Source organism: Rattus rattus, chromosome 2, assembly GCF_011064425.1.
Source record: "Rattus rattus isolate New Zealand chromosome 2, Rrattus_CSIRO_v1, whole genome shotgun sequence".
In the NCBI taxonomy this organism is placed as follows: Eukaryota; Metazoa; Chordata; class Mammalia; order Rodentia; family Muridae; genus Rattus; species Rattus rattus.
Window position 1 is genome coordinate 71,027,407 of NC_046155.1, and position 18,781 is coordinate 71,046,187.

The 18,781-nt window shown below is 46.0% G+C and overlaps 1 protein-coding gene across 1 annotated transcript in view; it reads right to left on the minus strand.

The window, feature by feature from the left end:
• LOC116891415 (deleted in malignant brain tumors 1 protein) overlaps positions 1 to 11,160 on the minus strand; it is a 75,511-nt gene extending 64,351 nt beyond the window's left edge. Inside the window, exons 1-5 of the mRNA XM_032892441.1 lie at positions 11,055 to 11,160; positions 6,589 to 6,615; positions 5,747 to 5,776; positions 1,975 to 2,007; positions 359 to 394 (exon numbers count right to left, since the gene is read on the minus strand). Of these exons, the coding sequence (XP_032748332.1) occupies positions 359 to 394; positions 1,975 to 2,007; positions 5,747 to 5,776; positions 6,589 to 6,615; positions 11,055 to 11,115 (187 nt within the window). The 5' untranslated portion in view covers positions 11,116 to 11,160. The remainder of the gene's footprint in view (positions 1 to 358; positions 395 to 1,974; positions 2,008 to 5,746; positions 5,777 to 6,588; positions 6,616 to 11,054) is intronic.
• Between the last annotated feature and the right edge of the window lie 7,621 nt (positions 11,161 to 18,781).

Here is an 18,781-nt window from a genome sequence, read left to right on the forward strand (position 1 = left end):
ATTGTGTCACCTTGTCTTATCTTGGTCCTTCTAACCTCAGAGTCTCCTCTAACATAACACTAAATTTAGAGACTGTGGACTTTTTTAACCCACTCCCATGCTGACTGACTCCTACACAGACAGAAAGGGAAATGGCCAGCAACAGCATGCTGACTGACTCTTCTACACACAGAAAGAAACGGGCAGTAACAGGGCTCCCAGTAGAGAAAAGACCTCCTGTTGAGGAGTCACCCCCAACTTCCCTATGTCTTACAACATGCACCCACCATCTTATCCCCTTGAGTGTCCCAAAGAAGTCAATGCTGTGAAGAATATCAGCATTGTGACCTTCAGAGAGAGATCTACACAATTTTATTACCTATTGATGTGGAATCAGGAACTTGAGTAGTCGTCACTGCATGCCCATTACAGATGAGGGAGAAAAAAATGAGAAATATGATGTTAAGTCTCCATTGAGGAAAAACAAGGCATGCAAGTACAGTCAACCAGCTGATGGGATGTGATTTGGGATCTGTATTGGATAATGCTCTGTGACTTGACACAAGTAAGATATCTTTGTAGTCTTGACTTCTCCAACTCTAAAAGGCTATCCTTATAGAAAATGTTATTAACCTACAGACCCTAATTCTAACTTGCCTACATATGACTTGCACTGAGCTCTAGGGAACCAGCACAAAAAGGTACACATGTAATTAATTCTTCTTTTCTAATTACACTGACTGTTATTCCAATGTAATATTCACTAGCAGATATGTGGAATACCTGTTTGCCTCAATTTTGAATGTTAAGGTTTTTTTTACTTCACTATTTCTGGGTGTAAACTAAGATAGCCTGAAACTCAAGATCCTACGAACTCAGCATCCTAAGTTGTAGAATTCTCTCTCTCTCTCTCTCTCTCTCTCTCTCTCTCTCTCTCTCTCTCTCTCTCTCTCTCTCTCTCTCTCTCTCTGTGTGTGTGTGTGCATGTGTGTGAGTGTGTGTGTGTGTTTGTGTGTGTGTATGTGTATGTGTATGTCTTCAAACATATGTTTGAATTACTTTAAAAGAGCCCTAGCTCCTGGACATAGTGCCTTCAAGAGTTAACTTGGTGCTGAGGATTGGAGTGAAGGTCTCCAGATATTAACACACTGGCACCAGGACACCAGCTTCTAAGAAACCTTCATAAGGTCTGGGGATGTGGAAAAAATTGACCTCGACCCAAAGAGCAGGTCCTAATAAAAACAGGGTGGAATCTTGGAAAGGAATATGGCTAAGTGATAGTAAGCCAATCTCATCCTTGGGATATGTCACATGCCTATGGAAAAGCAAGGCCTGACATATGGGCCAATTGGGTTCTCAACAAACTCTGGGCTGGCCAGAGCAGATATGGAAACAGTTCTTGCTGATGTCCTAGGATCAAAAAATCTGAAGGAGAAAATAAAAGGAATTTTCCTTGCTAAAGAACAGGCCATGAAATCTAAATTATACTGATATGCCACAAACACCTTGTACTGGAGGGACTCAGAAAGAGGGAAAAGAATCTGAGATGTTCCCGGATGTGGGGTCATGATATGCATAGTCGCTTTATATGGCCTCAGACAAAGGGAAATGATGAGAGCATTGACTAAGCAGAGTTTTGATTTCCTCTGCAAGCACTGAATTCTGCTCCCTGTCAGAAATTCTGCTGCCTGGGCTGGCCAACGTGTGGGTGATACATGGGGACATCAGAGCACTGAGAATGATCAATAGAAGCCCTAGAAATAAGAATTTTTGGTGGGCTCTAAAGATACCTCCTCTGACTGATTCTCCCCAACACCCACAACTCGAGGCCATAATCCATGGCATATATGCTCATGTAGGCTTGACTTTATTGAGAAATTTTCTTGGGAGGTTAGGATCCCACAGTCCCTGCCTCTTACCCATCTTCTGATCAGAGGTAAACCTTTGGGTTCTGGAGACAATGAGGACACAGAGATACAACATAGTACAACTCACCTTCTGTGGTTTCTTGAGTGTCGTAGATCACATCTGCAGAATGAGAAAGGAAGAATTCATTGGGTGTTGATCCACTCTTGAGCATCCCAGATGCAGGAGCTGCAATCTCCTGAGGTAAAGGCCTTGCATCCCTAGAAAAGCTGTGATTCTCCTGTGGGATCTGACACTGATCTTTAACTTGCCACTGAGATGTCACCATGAGCATCGTTTCTCCTCACTCTCCTTCATCTCTGCACCTATTCCATCCAAAACACTATGCAGTTAACCAGCAGCCCCACTGTAGGCACAAGATAGAAATAGCCAGAGGATATTTGAATTCAAAAGTCATTTGGGTATTTCTGTATTTCAAGCAGAACCTCCTAATATAACCAAGAGCCATCGGACAACAGTCCTGAGAAAGTGGCTCCAACTACCAGAAGAACTGACTTCCAGAGGTTATTCTGGAAGGGCAAACAAACCCACTCACAGTGTGGCCACTTGCAGGACCATGGTTCTTCTAAGTGCCATTCTCAGGTTGGGTGAGTTCACCACAGTCACACTATGTTTCTTGTGACATGTGCACAGTCCATGATACAAAAAACTGTCAAACTATCAATTTTCCAGGGACACAATGATCTCCAATCTTGGGTGGCTTCTTTGTACTAAATGTACCTATGTATTTTGAATGCATAACAGCATCATATAGTCAATCAGCAGCTATTTCATGGGATTTGCTTGGTTGAATCAGGGAGAATTTGCATCCCCATAATGGTGTGCTTTGCTTATCATGTTATCTCCAATAGAGAGAACGTATTGGCCACTCATTGCTGTGAGCTTGCTTTATACACTTAGGTGGTAAGGACGAGCCATTGCTCATCCTTTTCTGCCCCTTAGGTCCATGATGACTTTGGTGCCACTTGTCACAGCTGTCTGCTAACTGACTGTATCAGCGAGCTCTGGGGAGATAGCAACTAAAACCTATCTTCACCACATCCCAGTTTGGGACCCCTCATACCCTCAATATCATCATCTATGGACAGAGATTGGGATTAGAGCCTCTAACATCAAATAAGGAATGACTCACAGCAAAGCATGTAAGCAGTCAGGCTATGTGAGTACACACACATACATGCACACACACACACACACATACATACACACACACACACACACACACACACTCCCAAGATTGCCTAAGAGTGTGCATGCAACAGGCAGAGGACACAGCAGTACTACCTGAGCACATGATTCCAGCATCTTCCCTGTGGCCAGAGTCATGGTTGTACCACCCATCATGTTCACAGCTGGACAGGTAGGATTCTTATCCTGAGAAATGCACAGCTCCCAAGAGAATGTTCCCTGAGCCCTGACCAAAATGGGCCCCTCCTGATGCTCACAGAGAATCGCCACAGCCAAGCTGTCGACAGATGGCATCTGCATCCTAGGTACCCCAGCTCTCATCACACATGGTGCCCCAGTAGCCTTGGTACAGGACCTCCACCTAGCCCTGACAGCGGTCACTGACCTTCACCAACCTCAGGGACAAACCTGCATTGACATAGCAGAACCTGCTGTCCTGGCCTGCTGGGCTCTGTGGCTTCTGTGCCCTTTGCCAGCATCTCTGTTTATCCCTCTCCTCCCCTCACCTGCAGGGCTTTCTACATGCCACTCTTCACCCTAGAAGCCAAAAGGTTAAAGCACACATCCTCTTCCTAGTATCCTCTTCTCCATAGCCTTTGCAAATTCCCAGACAAGGGTGTCTCAAGGTCACCTCTTCAAACCTAACTTAGCCCTGATGCTCCCAGCTTAGAACTCCATATTCACACTCCATCAGCTCCCAGGATGTCCATGCCCACCACTCCAAACTCAGTCCTCCATTGGGATCTTTGATGCATCAGTGTGCTTGAGTGATATTGTCACACTCTTGTCTGTTTCTGTCAACCTTCACTCTCCACGCTCACGAAGGCTCACCAACGATGTTGGACCTCCCTCCACTCAAACCCGCTCTGCTCTGTGACCTCTCTGATCTCTCTATGACCTCTCAATTCAACTTTGCCTAGCTCTTATCCCATGCTGCTTATCAGAGACCTGTCCAGCCTCTCTGAAAGGCATGCTTCATGCCCAGGGCTGTCCCAAGGACTCACCCATGTCCAGTGGCTGCCCCTGAAGTTTAATCTTGACAAAACGCCTATATATTTTAGTCACTTCCCTATCCAAAATGCTTCCTCACAGTCCAGGAATAATGGATCACACCTTTAATACCTGGACTCCTGGGAAGAATCTGGTAGGTTTTGCAACTCAAGTTCTATATTACTCTATGAGAGGAATTCCAGTAAGAGATACATGGTGAGACCCTGTGACACATGAACACACACACACACACAAACACACACACACACACACACACACACACAAAGGGTGCTCTGGATTCCACTCCATCATCATCATGGGCAATGTGTGCAATGTAATTCATCTAAGAGAAGTTGCTTCTGCAGGCACACAGCCTGCTCTCCCTCTGTAAGAATGCACATGTCTGGGCAGTCAGCAGGTAGCATGCTAACCTTGGTATGGTGTGGTGCCCATAAGGCTCTCACACTGCAATCTGTGCTGGTTGTATGAAGTAAGAGAAAGCAGCTGTGTGGTAGCAGGAAGGACCAGGTTCAGCATCCTGACAGCAGGAGCTGGATCCTGGCTGTACCTTTCTGTGTGCCTTTGTGGTTGTGAGAACTCTGTGTTATCAGAGTGATAAGTTGGGTGGATACAAAGTAAGGAGCTCAGACAGTGGCTGTTGCTGGAGATCTTCAGTAGACTCTATGGGGATTGGCAAACGCCATCTGAACCTTCCAAGGTGTTCTCAAAGAAGGTTCTGTGTCTGAAGGAGCCCATCTTACTGCCCTCTGCTGCTCACTCTCTGAATGTTCCCCCTAGAGAACTGCCAGCCTTGGTTTGGCCTTTTCTGGAAGTTGGTCAAAAAACGTCCTCTGGATTCCCTGCCAGGGACATATCCTGATAATAGCATATGTTATGTGCAATAGCTGAACATTGATTATGCACAATACTATCATTTTGGAAGGAAGAAACAGTGACTGTTTTCCACTAGCCCTTCTGACAGAATCTAAAGCTACGTTCATCCATCATATGACTGAACGGCAGACAGAGGAATGAAGGGAATGGGTGGGGATTGGTAGGGTCTGTTCAGCAGTTAGACACCCACATCACTCATCTCTACTCCACCTCAGATATCTGTGCCCAAATATTCCATTGGATACAACCAGGCAGCAGCAGCAGCAGCAGCAGCACCAGCAGCAGCAGCACCAGCAGCAGCAGCACCAGCAGCAGCAAAACTGGCCATCCATCTTAGTTATCTCCCCTGTCAACCAGGCTCCAGCTATGTCATGTAAAGAGCTCTCAGCCTGGGAGTTGAACAGATCACAATTGCCTGTGGCCCTATTTATGTGGATTGCTTTCATTGATAATTGCAAGTACAAGGCCAGCCCACTGTCCTTGGGCAGGTGAGCCTCTGCTGTTTACGTACACTAGCTAAGCATGAGGCAGAAAGCCAGGAAGCAGGGCTCCTCCCCGATCTCTGTTTCAGTTCCTGCCTCCACGTGCCTGCCTCCATTCCCTGCCCTGGCTTCATTTAATAATGGATGGTGACATGTAAGCCAAATGGACCTTTCCTCCTCCAAGGAGCTTAGGGCCAGTGTGTGATCACAGCAACAGGAAGCAGATTCAACCCCAAATCCATCAATAACCCAAAACCAAGAGATAAGAACAAAGGAAAAGGCCTTACCATTAATTGTGCCCCCATGGTTCCACCAATCTTAAAAAGACAAAGCTCAGTTTAGAATTGGATCCACTCTGTAAAGAATAGTCTCATACAGGGGACAAAATTAACCTCTCCTCCTGGGAAGTTTGGGTGGAATCTGTGTTTCAGTTTTGGCCATGTGCACTGCCCAAGGTCTTTATTAAAATGATTTTGACTTTTTGGTAAGGAGAGCTACAAGGATCTGGACTGAGGGTGCAGTACACGTCACGCCTGATGTGAGAAACAAGAGCAGCACATGGTGGCAAAATCTTGGAATCCTAGAACCTGGAAACTACAGGCAAGAAGATCAGGAGCTCAGTGGTAGCCTTGCCTACACAGCAAGTTCAAGGTCATCATGGCCTACACTGAGTCTCAAAAAGGTAAATAAACAAGCCAATAGCAAATAAATGGTCCTATAACCTTGTGAGGTTAAATTCTGATTAGTCTTGGGACAAGCTGAGGTTGGCCCAAGTGTGAAGAGGGCAGGTTATCCTTACATATCTCCTGCCAACACAGATCCCTGAGCCCAATTCATGTCTCCTAGTCAGAAATTCTGGCAGCAGGACTGATTCCTAGATTTCAGATATTCTATTTGATTCTAACATGAACTGAAATTTGAGACAGGAGCAACACAAAAGGGAAGGCTGTGCTTGTCTTACCACAGGTCCCTTTATGCTACAGATGGCAGGAGTTTCTATTGTCATCACAGTCTAGAGGGGACACTATATTTCAGCCTAGTGTCATTCATTAGCATGTAGGGTGTTAGTGTCAATCATGACATAGGGGAAATTACACTGTGATACTGTCTATATTTTCAAAGTACTTACCAGGTGTGGAACTTCTTGATTGAGAAGCTGTGAAGGGAATAAAAGCAAATCAGACCGTGTTTCACCCACAAGAATCCTGGCAGAAATCCTAACTGTGGAGATAGCTTTTACTCCTCTGCTATGTGGGCCCCCAAAAGACAAAACTCAAATACCTAGGTTTCTTTTTCATTGGTCAAAAGAGCAAGATAGTCTTTGATATTTGTGTCAGCCCTCGGTACCCCTGGACTACTTCACAAATTACACAAGCAATGTATCAAAAATAGGGTGGAAAAAAGCCTGCCTCGGTATTATTGAGCCTGAAAGTCTTTTCCTCTTGCCATTCTCACATGAGCAATGTGGTATAGCATTGAGTCACACAGTGTTAATATTCTGTGAGGGACTATATCTGAGATGACTGGAAAGACACAGCAGGGTATCCATGGGTCACATATGAGTTGATCAAATACTTGAATGTCAGAGGCTTTGGGTAGAAGTAAGGAAGTTCTTGGAACCAATTTCCTTTGGAAACTCACATATAAATACTCAGGAATGGTGAGTATATAGATAATGTTGTTGCTGGTTTAGCACGTGTGTTTGTATATGAGTTTATGTATATGTATGAATTATGGAATCAGCAGGACTGCTCAGTTCTCCCAGGAGCCATGAGGGTGGACTACTCTGAGTCAGGCAACCTGTTAGGCTCTTGGCACATGTACAAAGCTGGGAACTAAGTGAGCAGTGTGTGCTCCCTTTCCCAGCTTTGTACATGTGTACAGAGGACACAACGTATTTAGGTCCTGAAGTCATCACAGATAGTTTTGTACCAGGGACAAGTGCTAATGGAGATGTGATGGGAGATTATGTGTGGACACACAATGACATAGAGCGTATGTGTGTACCTGTGTGTCAGTGTCTCCATCTGTCTCTGTGTGCCCTTCTGGTATTCTGTGTGTCTCTGTGTCTATGTGTGGGTGGGTGTGTCTGTGTTATTTCTGTCTTTTACCTGAATAATTGCATGTGACAATATATGTCCATGTTTCTGTGTCCATGTGTGTATCTCTATGTATGTTTGTGTCTCTGTCAAGGTAAGTCTCTCTCTCTCTTTGTGTGTATGGTTTTTCTGTGTTTTCTCGCGTGTGTGTGTGTGTGTGAGTGTGTGTGTGTGTGTGTGTGTGTGTGTGTGAGAGAGAGAGAGAGAGAGAGAGAGAGAGAGAGTCCATGCTCTTTTTTTTTACTGTTTTGAAAATGATCCTAAAATGTTTCCTATATTGAGACATAAACTTCAAGCATATGTTTGAATTACTTTAAAAGAGCCCTAGCTCTTAGACAGAACAAATCAAGAGTTAACTTGGTGCTGAGGATTGGAGTGAAGATCTCCAGGTATTAACCCACTGACACCAAGCCAGCAGCTTCTAAGTAACCTTCAGAAGGTCTCTGGATATGGAAAAAAATGACCTCTCCGCACACAGCAGGGCCTGACAAAAACAGGGTGGAATCTTGGAAAGGAATATGGCTAAGTGAGAATAAGCCAATCTCATCCTTGGGATACCTCACATGACTAAGAAAAAGCAAGGCCTGACATATGGGCCAATTAGGTTCCCAACAAACTCTGGGCTGGCCAGAGGCATTGGTATGGAAACAGTCCAATGATGTCCTAGGATCAAAAAATTCCAAGGAGAAAAAATAATGGAATTTTCCTTGCTAAAGCCCAGACCATCAGAATAGAAACTGTACTGATATGCCACCAACACCTCTCCCGGGAAGAACTCAGAGAGAGGGAACAGGATCTGAGATGTTCTAGGATGGGGAGTACTGACATCCATAGTAGCTTTATATGGCCTCAGACAAAAGAAAACAACAAGGGCATTGGTTAAGCAGAGTTTTGATTTACGCTGCAAGCCCTGAATTCTGCTCCCCGTCAGAAATTCTGCTGCCTGGGCTGGCCAAGGTGTGAGTGATAGATGGGGACCTCAGGGCACTGAGAATGATCAAGGTCTATCCAAGGACCTTTTTGGTGGTCCTTGAAGATACCTCCTCTGGCTGATCCTCCCCAAGATCTACAACTCAAAGACATAATCCATAGCATGTATGCTCATGTAGGCTTGACTTTATTGAGAAATTTCCCTGGGGGCTTAGGACCCAACAGGCCCTGCCTCCTGCCCATCAATTGTCATTGGTCAAAACAGTAAAATAGTCTTAATAATATTCCATTCAGCCCTCTGTACCGATGGGCTCCTTCACAAATTACACAGGAGGTGAATCAAAAATATGGCGGGAAAAGCCTGCCTCTGTATTTACTGAGTATGAAAACTTTTCCTCCTGCTATTCTCACATGAGCGATGTGGTATAGCACTGGTTCACACAACATTGATATTCTGTGAGAGACTATATCTGGGATGACTGGAGGGACACAGGAAGGTGTCTGTGGGTCATACACCAGTTGATAAAAGAGTTGAGTGTCAGAGGCTTTGGGTAGAAGCAGAAAGTTCTTGGAATCCATTTCTTTTGGAAACTGAGAGATAATTACTCAGGAATGATGAGGATGTGGATAATGTTTGGATTGCTCCCAAATCTCCTCTTCTGAGAGTTATTCCGAGATCCACCCTACTCTAAGGAAGTCACATTTGGATAAAACATTAAAACAGTGCCCCAAATGGGGCATGACTATCTTGAGACTTATTCTACCTGCTAGTTCTATGGGGTGGGGGTGGTCTCATTCCTTCGCTCTGTAAAACAAAGCATGTTACCCCAATTGCAGAATAGTAAACTGGGTTTTATTGCAGAAGAGGAGCTGTTCCAACAATGTTCTTGGCTCTGCCACTGACCAACAGCAATACCACAGCCTCTCTCCTGCCCAGCATGACCTGTGCACCAAACTGTACAAAGGTGGCACTGAGATCACACATGCAGAAGACTCAGCTCCTTCTGCCCCCTCAATGGAGAGGCCATGGCTTAATCTGACATAGCTGTTACTTGAGTGCCATGAAGCCTTATTCCAGGTTCACATTCTGACACAGTTCCCATATAGCCAATCTCCTGAGCCTTGGTGTCCCCCATCTGAACTATGGAGGTGAGTTACCTAACTTAGGGTGCTACCTGGCTTGAATTAGAGAAGAAAGTCAAGTGGAAGAGGGTCAGTTCCCCCTCTGTGTGCTGAAGCCACAGCATTCATACGTGTATGTAAGTACACATGTAGGGCAAACATGTATACCTGCATGTAAGTACACATGCAGTATCAACATCTTAAAGGACAAACTCCCTCAGGCCCATAGCATTATTGTCTTTGTTTCTTTGTGGATAAGGGCAAAGCAATAGACTGTCTGTCCTCCAGAACTATGGTGATTCCAGGTCACTGGGCAGGAACAGAGCAAGTCTGTCACCCTGAAAGATGGCCTTGCATCCCATTTCACTCTCCAAGAAGACAGCCTGCATAGTTCTAGGCTGCCTCAGTCTAGGCCCCCTTGGTCAGCAGTGCAAGCCTGAGGATTTGGACTTGGGGTGATGTTCTCATGAAAGCCATTCCCCACATGAGTCTTCATCTTCAGCAGACCCATGGGGAGAGTGAGCATTCTGGAATTCATATGGAGATGGAGAGCCATAGTGACTCCAAAGGAAGAAAGAAAATGTCAGGATTTGAAGAAGAAATGAAGAGGGAGAGAGAGAAGGAGGGACAGTGGGAGGAAGGAAGAACTGTGGGAGAGAGATGAAGAGGTAGGATATCCAGGAAAGGGGAAGGTGGGGAGAAGAGAGAAAGGAAGACAGACAGGCAAAGACAGACAAAGAGAGAAACAGAGACAGAGGGGTAGAGAAAAGAGAAGGATGAACAGAAAAGCAAACAGAGAGACAGGCAGAGGGAAGGCAGATAGACCAAGAAAGAAGAAGAGGGGGCAGATAAGTTGTCCTCTATGAGATGACACAATCAACCGTGGGGAGGACCAGCCAGGTAACTGGTCCCTGCTCATCACTTGACTCTCTGAGAACATGAAACAACTGAACTACAAGGAAATGACTGGCACTCTGACACCATCCTGTCTGTTGGTCACTTGGCCTGGCATTGCTCAGCAAATATTGGTCACAGAACCAGACATACAGAAGAGAAGGCACATGCAGAATGTCAATACAGGCTTGTCTCCATCCAGTTTCACACTTTCACAGCGTATTTAGCAAGGTTTAAGGCCTCTTACTAATGCCCATAAGCCTTTTCTGAGGCTGAGGACTTCAATCAATCATTCCCTTCATTGAACGGCTGCCTAAGAACATCAACAGAATGCCTGACTTCTCTCCTACAGTCACCACTTCTACCTCTCAGGTAGACATGGGGCAAAAAGAGAAGCACACACCTCCACACAATTGCAAATATTTACAATTATTAGCAAAGAGCCTCCTTCAGACCAACAATCGCACAACCATGAACAAATTTATCCAACCCACCAGGACCAAGGTTTGCAGAAACACAATTCATGACTATAAATAATGAGACGAAATACCTGTAGAAAGAATTTGACCCCACAAAAGACATATTTCAAAGATAACGATGGAGATCCCCATTGTGCTGGTTCCTCTCGATTTGAGTAGAAATTCCCTGACATTTATAAGTTCCTGGGTGGAAGGAGGTGTGCCCTCTTGGGTGGTATGCTTCTATTGCTGCTATAAATCAATATGACGGAAGTGAAGAACTTTGTTAACAGTTTGGCTAATCCGTGGGAACAAGGTTAGGTGTATTTGATTGATTGTGGCAGGGACAACCTGGCTGCTGCCCAACATAGACGCCTGACTTCAGTGATAAAACTTCCTTTTTGGTGAGCATTTTGGCTCCCTGAACATGGCCTTGATTTTTATCTTGGAAGAGTCCAAGAAACTTATGGGAAGCAGGATGTGGGCTGCTGGGAAAATGAGAGACATGGTGCCAAGGGGAAGGGATGTGTTCAGGACGGTTGATACTGGCATGGTGTCCTTCTAGCTAGCCCTTGTGGACATCACTGAGGCTCAGAGAGCTGAGAATGCCCTTGCATACTGAGTAAAAGTAGAAGGCATGAAGAACAGTTCCACCCAGACCATGCACCCTTGCCAGCTTCTACCTGATGATCCACCAACATCTTCATCTCAGCTGAGAAATCCACCACCTCAAACTGCACCATTCCCAGCCATCTCTCCCTGCTTTGATTTCTTGTCCTTGGCAATTACACAGTAGGATGCTCAGATTTTGGGAAAGCCATGGCACTTGTCCCTTGTTCCTGTCTGTCTTATGTTCAATCCCCCTCCTTGGGTTTGTGATGTAAATGTCCCCAAAATCTTTGGACACCCCAGTTTGCATTCCTGGATTCAATAGACTCAACAAAGACTCCAAGAAAGTTGCTGACATTTGTAAGATAATCTCTGTGGTGGAATGTGCTGGTGTGTGGAATGTGGTGGAAGCAGCCAGCTCAGGAAAATTGACTGCTTTCTGGCCTGGTGAGTAGGCTCTTGCCACATAAGACCTAGGGGTACCTTGCTTCCTTTACCTTGCCTTGTTAACCTACAGTCTCTGTCACTTGATTCTAGTATGATGCTGTGAAGTTAGGATCTTAGAATCTGCTTCTAATTTCACCCAAAAGCAAGGTACATTCCAGGTTTGGCTTCCTGGCTGACCAGGGTCCTCAGACAGGGGGACAGCTCTTTTGGACAGGTCCTCCCTCACAAGGAATGTACCACCACCCACGGCAGACTTTGAAGTAAAACGATCCTCGGACGTCCAGCCGCACTAATTACACTGCTCAGACACTGTTGGTACACCAGGAAACCAACTCAGCCATTGACAATGGAAGTGTATTTTGGCTTTAGAATGAGTCTGTGTGAGAGACTAAAATATATCCCAATAGTTTGTTTCGGAGTAAAGAATAAGAACAAGGAAACTGAATGGCATCCAAGGGCAACTCTCATCTAGATAAAGGGCAACTGCCATGGACCTCCTCAGGCAGTTTCTGCACAAAGAACTGTTCTAGACACCTCTGAGTGCTTGGCGTCACAACTGCCCCTCCAAATTGTGGACATATAGTCCCAGGTGTATTAGAGACATGGGAGAATTGACTAGGACACCTCCAAGCCAGAGCATGCATGAGCATGGCCACAGAGCAGGAGATGAGCCTGTTCAGGTCATCTAAGGACTCCTGTTGGATTCCAGTTGGGTTAGACACTGGCATCCACTGGCCTTTGGACAGAAGTAAGAGGTGGGCTCATTTCTTCCATCAGAAAGCTTATGTCCCAGAGGGACTGATGTTGGGACTGTGTCTTCCAGTACAGTGCTCAGCCCTCCAGCTGGCAGATCCCCTTTTCCCTTCAGTTTCTAGGGAAAGATTAACAGGAAACAAAGATGTCACCAGTATCCACTACAGTCTAGAAAGATAGAAGCCACTGATAGAGCAGAATGGGATCAAGTCTACCTCAAGTCAGATCTACCCTAGAGTCTAAAACTACACAATTCTCGGAGGGTGGAATGGTATGGTGTGCATCAGAGACACATGGCAAGGCAGTGCTCGGTTGATATTCATCAAGATTGACTGCAAGCTCAGCAGAAGCCACCCCAAAAGTAGATGGACCTTGGACCCTAAAAGAAGGAAGACTATTTTCCTCTTAATAAACCTCTCTACCCTGATCATTTCTCCACTGAACCCCTGGCTTTCAAATAGTGAGCTCTGGACTCTACATATTTGCTAAGATCTCATAGTATAAAAGCCAAGGCTGCCACATAAGGCCTTATGATGTGTTTCAACTGGTCATTCATGGGTTCAGAATCTAACTCAATGTAAGAATATCTACAGGCAAGAACACACAAAGAATTTTATTGGTGTGCCAGATATGCTTTATGTCTGGGGACACAAGGAGGAACAAGGCACAAGTCTGAGCTCCAATCATCAGGCAGAGTCAGTGAACATAGGAAACTCCATAGATGACAGTTTGTTGGGGAAATAAAAGTATTGCAAATGCAAGAGCCTAGAATGGCCCCTAAGTGGGTTTTGAGGCATTGATGCCAACTATGTGACAGGGAACTCAAGAAAAAAAAGTGGTAATTTGTAGGGCATGTGTTCCCTAGGCCATGTCCCAACCCACTACTCCCCCTCTTCCTCCTGATGGTCCATCTTGTCTGCAGCTTTACTGACAGTCAATATTCCATGGACCCACATCTCTCCACCAGCCCTGCTCTCAAGTCCTTTGCAACTTACAGGCTACCTCCACCTTGTAAAAACTGTCCTGCAGATCTGGCCAGGAGAGGAGAATCAAGGTCAAAGGTCTAGCAGCCAGTGGCAGCTAGAATTAGGCTATACATATGGGGCCTGTACCCACTCGAGTTCTGGGAGAGTGGAGAAATCAGTACCTGATGATCCCAGAGCTTCCATCTGGAAGATAGAAACAGAATGTTTGAGAATATAGTGGCAGAGAACACAGGTGAGGCTGGGAGACAGTAGCTGGTGAAGGAGGTGGGTGCAGGGGCAAAATAGAAATAAAACAAGGTGTGGAGACTTCCCTACATACAGGCTGAGGCCAAGAAAATAAAAGGCAGGAGCCTAGGACTAGGCCAACATGGGCATTGGTCCAGCTGGCTGTGGTCTCTGAAGTGGGCAAGGCTGGGGTGTGGCTGTATGACTGAGGGTCAAAGCTCAAGAAAGAGTCAGTGGGGACAGAAAGTCAGAGAGCTGAAGCTTTCTGCTGAGACTTCAGGCCATGAGAACTTCCTTCTTACTACATTTGACAAACCTGCAAGTGTTCAAAAATATTTTGCTTCTGAGACCAACACCAAGATGCTAATTTTTATTTGGTAAACAGATTATTTTTAAAGACAGTTTCCCTCTACTCTGCATCATAAACCAATGGATATTTAAACAAAAAGAGACAAGACTGATAGAGGTTCAGAGTCAAGGCCTGGCCTCTGGACAAGTACCAGGTTCTAGTTTAGCACATCCACATCATCTGTGAATGTCAGAGATGAGTGACATAGGCCACTCTAAAGGGCTGTATCCCAGCTTAGAGCCAGCCTCTTTCTGACAGTCTATTCTGGTTCTGTACCTCCACACCCTCCTAAACACACTTGTGGCCACCTCAGTGTCTCTGCATAAAGACTGAACTCTATGGCTCTCCCAAACAGAGACCATGTGTCCAGTGAGCCTGGAGCAGCAGGGCCCTTACTTCTTATCCAAGGCTTGTGAATGGCAGTTTCCCTTTTCCTCCCATGGGTGGAATATTGGTTTAGGATCATTGTGTGGTTACTTCACCTAAGGTTGTTCCCAGTGCGTGCCTAGGCCCTATTCACCATCCTTCTGCCCTCTGGCTTCCAGCAATCTGGCCTTCCTTTTCCTGAGATCTGGAAGAATGTTCTACACACTTAACCTTTCTTACCTTTGATAGGAGTTTTGTACCTTTCAAGTCTGGGAAGCCCCAGAGGGAGAAGGGTTAGGTAAGAAACAATGTGACAAAGGGTGGGGAAGCAATGTTGGAAATGTTGCTGTGGCTGCTCAGAGGAAGACATGAGGGAACACAGTCCTGAGCTGTCCTGATACTCCAGCCCCAGCAAGGCCCTAGTAGGCTCTAGGCAGGGCCTTGTCCCAAGCTGTGACTTCTCTAGATGTACAGAGTCTAATTGTGCCAGCTTCTCTAAGGACAAAGACAACCTTCTGAGCTGCTAGCTGAGTGGGTCCTGTTGAACAACCTCAAAGATCCCATAGAAAAGGAAAGAAGGGGCAGGGCTCAAGCTGGAGCTGGTAGAGCATTTGCCTAGCAAATATAAGCCCTGGGTTCCAGTCCTAGAACATTGAAAACCAGATGTGGAGGCGAGTACCTGGCATCTCAGGACTTGAGGCAAGAGGATCATAATCTTAACCACACAACACAGCACAGCAAGTTTAAAGTCATCTTGAGTTACATGGAAACCATGACTGGAAGAAAGAAAGGAAAGAAAGAAAGAAAGAAAGAAAGAAAGAAAGAAAGAAAGAAAGAAAAAAGAAAGAAAGAAAAGAAAGGAAGGAAGGAAAGAAGGAAGGAAGGAAGGAAGGAAGGAAGGAAGAAAGGAAGGAAGGAAGGAAAGAAGAAAGAAAGAAAGAAAGAAAGAAAAGAAAGAAAGAAAGAAAGAAAGAAGAGAGGAAGGAGAAAGGAGAGGGAGGCAGAGGGAATGAGAGAGAGAAAGAGATGAGGGAGAGAGGGGGGAAGGGAGGAAGAGAGAGGGAGGGAGGAAAAGAGGGAGAGGGAAAAGGAGGTAAGAAAGGAGGGAGGAAGGGAAAGAGAAAGAAAGAGAGAGAGAGAGAGAGAGAGAGAGAGAGAGAGAGAGAGAGAGAGAGAAAGAGAGGGGGGACCCATAATTTGTTGCCCACTATGCCAAGGAGTCCACTGTATTTCCAAATCAGCTAAGGTGAATCCCTCGGGACCCAGAAGCCCCAACCAGGCCTCTTTGCCCCAGATTACTGGTTCATGCAAAGCTGAGCGCATTGACTCAGAACCACTGATTTGCTCAACAACTACAACCATGTCCTCAGTCAGCCTTTATCAGTGGGTTTGGCAAGAGGCATTGAAAGAACACAACACACACTGTCACCCCCAAGGAACTTGGAACAAAAGTGGAGCTTTAAATGTGTATGGGGTAATGACAAGTTCACAACACTAAGCCAAAGCAAAGAAAATAAAGAGTGCCATTGGTGTCCCTGAGCTAAAGGGCAGCAGGGCCATAATAGGATTCTTATGTGTGGCCAGTGAAGGGGCAAACCACAGTGGATGGCCTCCACTGAGCTTACTGACACTGGGTGAGTTCCTTGAGTGGAGGCATCATTTAGGTTTTGTTTCCTGCTTCCTCATTACAGCCGCAGGCCAGCCAGATAGCTAAAAGTGTGTGTGTGTGTGTGTGTGTGTGTGTGTGTGTGTGTGTGTGTGTGTGTGTGTGTGTTCACATATGTTGTCATGTAGTAAGTGAGAGCAGATCCGTGACTAACACAAGCCTATCTTGGTGGGTGCAGTTAGTCAAGCACATGTTCTCCACTGCCTTGAAGGCCACCTTGCTGTTGATTCTGATAGGACAGTGTCAGCCTCTAGAAGAAGCAACCAGAGTCAGAGCAGAGCAGGAGGAAGCATTCTTTCACAAAGTGCTCTCCCTGGCTTCTAGCACATCCCCAGGCAAACAGCCTGGGCTCTGGTTGAAAGTTTTCTTGACAGTCTGCCCTGTGTCTCATAGGCCAGGGACCAAGGAGCCTTTCTCACCCAAGCAGAAGGGACTACTAAGAGTCTTCCTCTCTGATTCTGGTCCCACACAGAAAGCTGATGCCTTCCTCTCCAGCTCCTACACAGGCTTCTGCCCGACTCACTCTCCTCATACTTTCTTCATCTCTCACGCCACACTGCTGGAGCCTACGTCCACGTGCACTCATTCTGGCCCAACTCAAGTTCCACCCCTAACTCTGCTCACCCGGCATGACCTCAAACAGCAGCTGGAGAAGTCTTGCAAATGCTATCACTTTCCTGCACCCTCTACCTCATGGAACAGTCCCAGGTGCCCTGGGCAGGCAAGACTTAGGGTGCAGCAGTGCAACCATTTTATAGATAAAGAGGCTCAAAGAAGGGACTCGACTGTCCTAATATGGTGATCAAGAAGTGAGGACAACGGGGCATGACTGTGACATCACTGTCCCTCCCTAATTGGGGTGGTGTTGGTTATGCCAAAGCAATCTGATGCCATTTTCAAAACCTCATACAATGCACTAGCAAACAATGATTGTATAAACAGAAAAATAATGGCAGACAAGGACACAGAGGCTGGAGAAACAGAGCAAAGACTTGAGCCATGAACCTTCCTCGTAAGCACCACCATAGGCCTCCCCACCCCCACCCTTCCCACCACCTACTAAAGGGACTTAGCTACTAAAGATCGACTAGGACTGTGACTGTGGACCTCCTAGCAGTCAAAGCAAAGATGGAACCAAGATATCTATCGAGACTGGAGATATAGTTAAGTTAAGTGGAGAAGCTCAAAGCTTGACCCCTACAACATACATGGGTGGTGGTGCATACCTGTAACATCAGCGTTCAGAGTTAAAGGCAGGAATATCTGACGCTTAAGGTCTTCCTTGACTTCATAGCAAGTTCAAGGCCAGCTGGAGTACATGAGAGCCTATCTCAAATTGTGTGTGTGTGTGTGTGTGTGTGTGTGTGTGTGTGTGTGTGTGTTACTTTCCTGTTCCCAGAGCTGAAGTCTCTTCTCAGACCTTAGAGTCTACCTAATGAAGATTCCCTGTTTTCCAAGGGGGAAACAGAGGCTGCAAGGTTACAGGCCATCTCCAGACCCCTAGTCAAAGTCTCCCCACCCCACATGCTTCCTCTTTGCAGGCTTCTGTGGCTTTTATCACCTAGATTAAGCCCTGCCAGTCAGAAGAAATCCAGTAGGAGTTTGGAGATAAGACTGTAGCCCAAAGGGCCTGATTTTTCTACCTTTGCTTCCTGGTTGGACAAGAATCGTCTTGTTATTACCTGTAACTCAAAGGTTAAGAGGGACTTCCTCAGTGACAGACTAGACACAAGCTGCCTCCTCCAAGTCCTTCTGGAAGCTGCCTTTATTGGGCCAGAGACACATACCATGGAGAGCCATTCAAGCTAAACACTGTCAGAAGGACGAGGTTGCTCAGAGGCCACACTGAGCTGTTCTGGGTGCCTGTAGGGCTCTCCAGGGGTATACCTGAGCTTAGAAGCATATCAATTCTGATTCCCTGAGATTAACACGAGGGGAGAGCACAGCCTGTGGACTGTAAAGTGCCCAGCAATAAGGATGTCCACACAATATTTGCCTTTCAAAGATGCTTGGTTTATTCAACCATTCCTTATAATATCTTGCTGACATAAAAGTTAAACCGACATCTCATCAAATGAGGGACATCAAGTGAGAAATACGGCTGAAAGGTTCCCCATAGGGAATCTCCCATGAGGATACTTCAGAAGCTTGCAGACTGAACCTACATCTACCATGACGTCCTTCAGCTGTGGCCAGCTGGCAGGACGGCACTGACAGGGGCTCAGGAGGTCCTTGGGAGCATAGGCCAAAGGCTGGTGCTGACAGGTCAGCCTGTGTAGGCCCAGCAACAGTGCGGGAAGTTCAGTGTTCACTGAGGCCAGGGCCATGTACAGAGTCTTAAGTCCTTTAGCAGATGGACAACACAGAAGCTGGAGAAGTCATGTCCGGTAGCACAGCAATGTGATCCTAGAGACCACC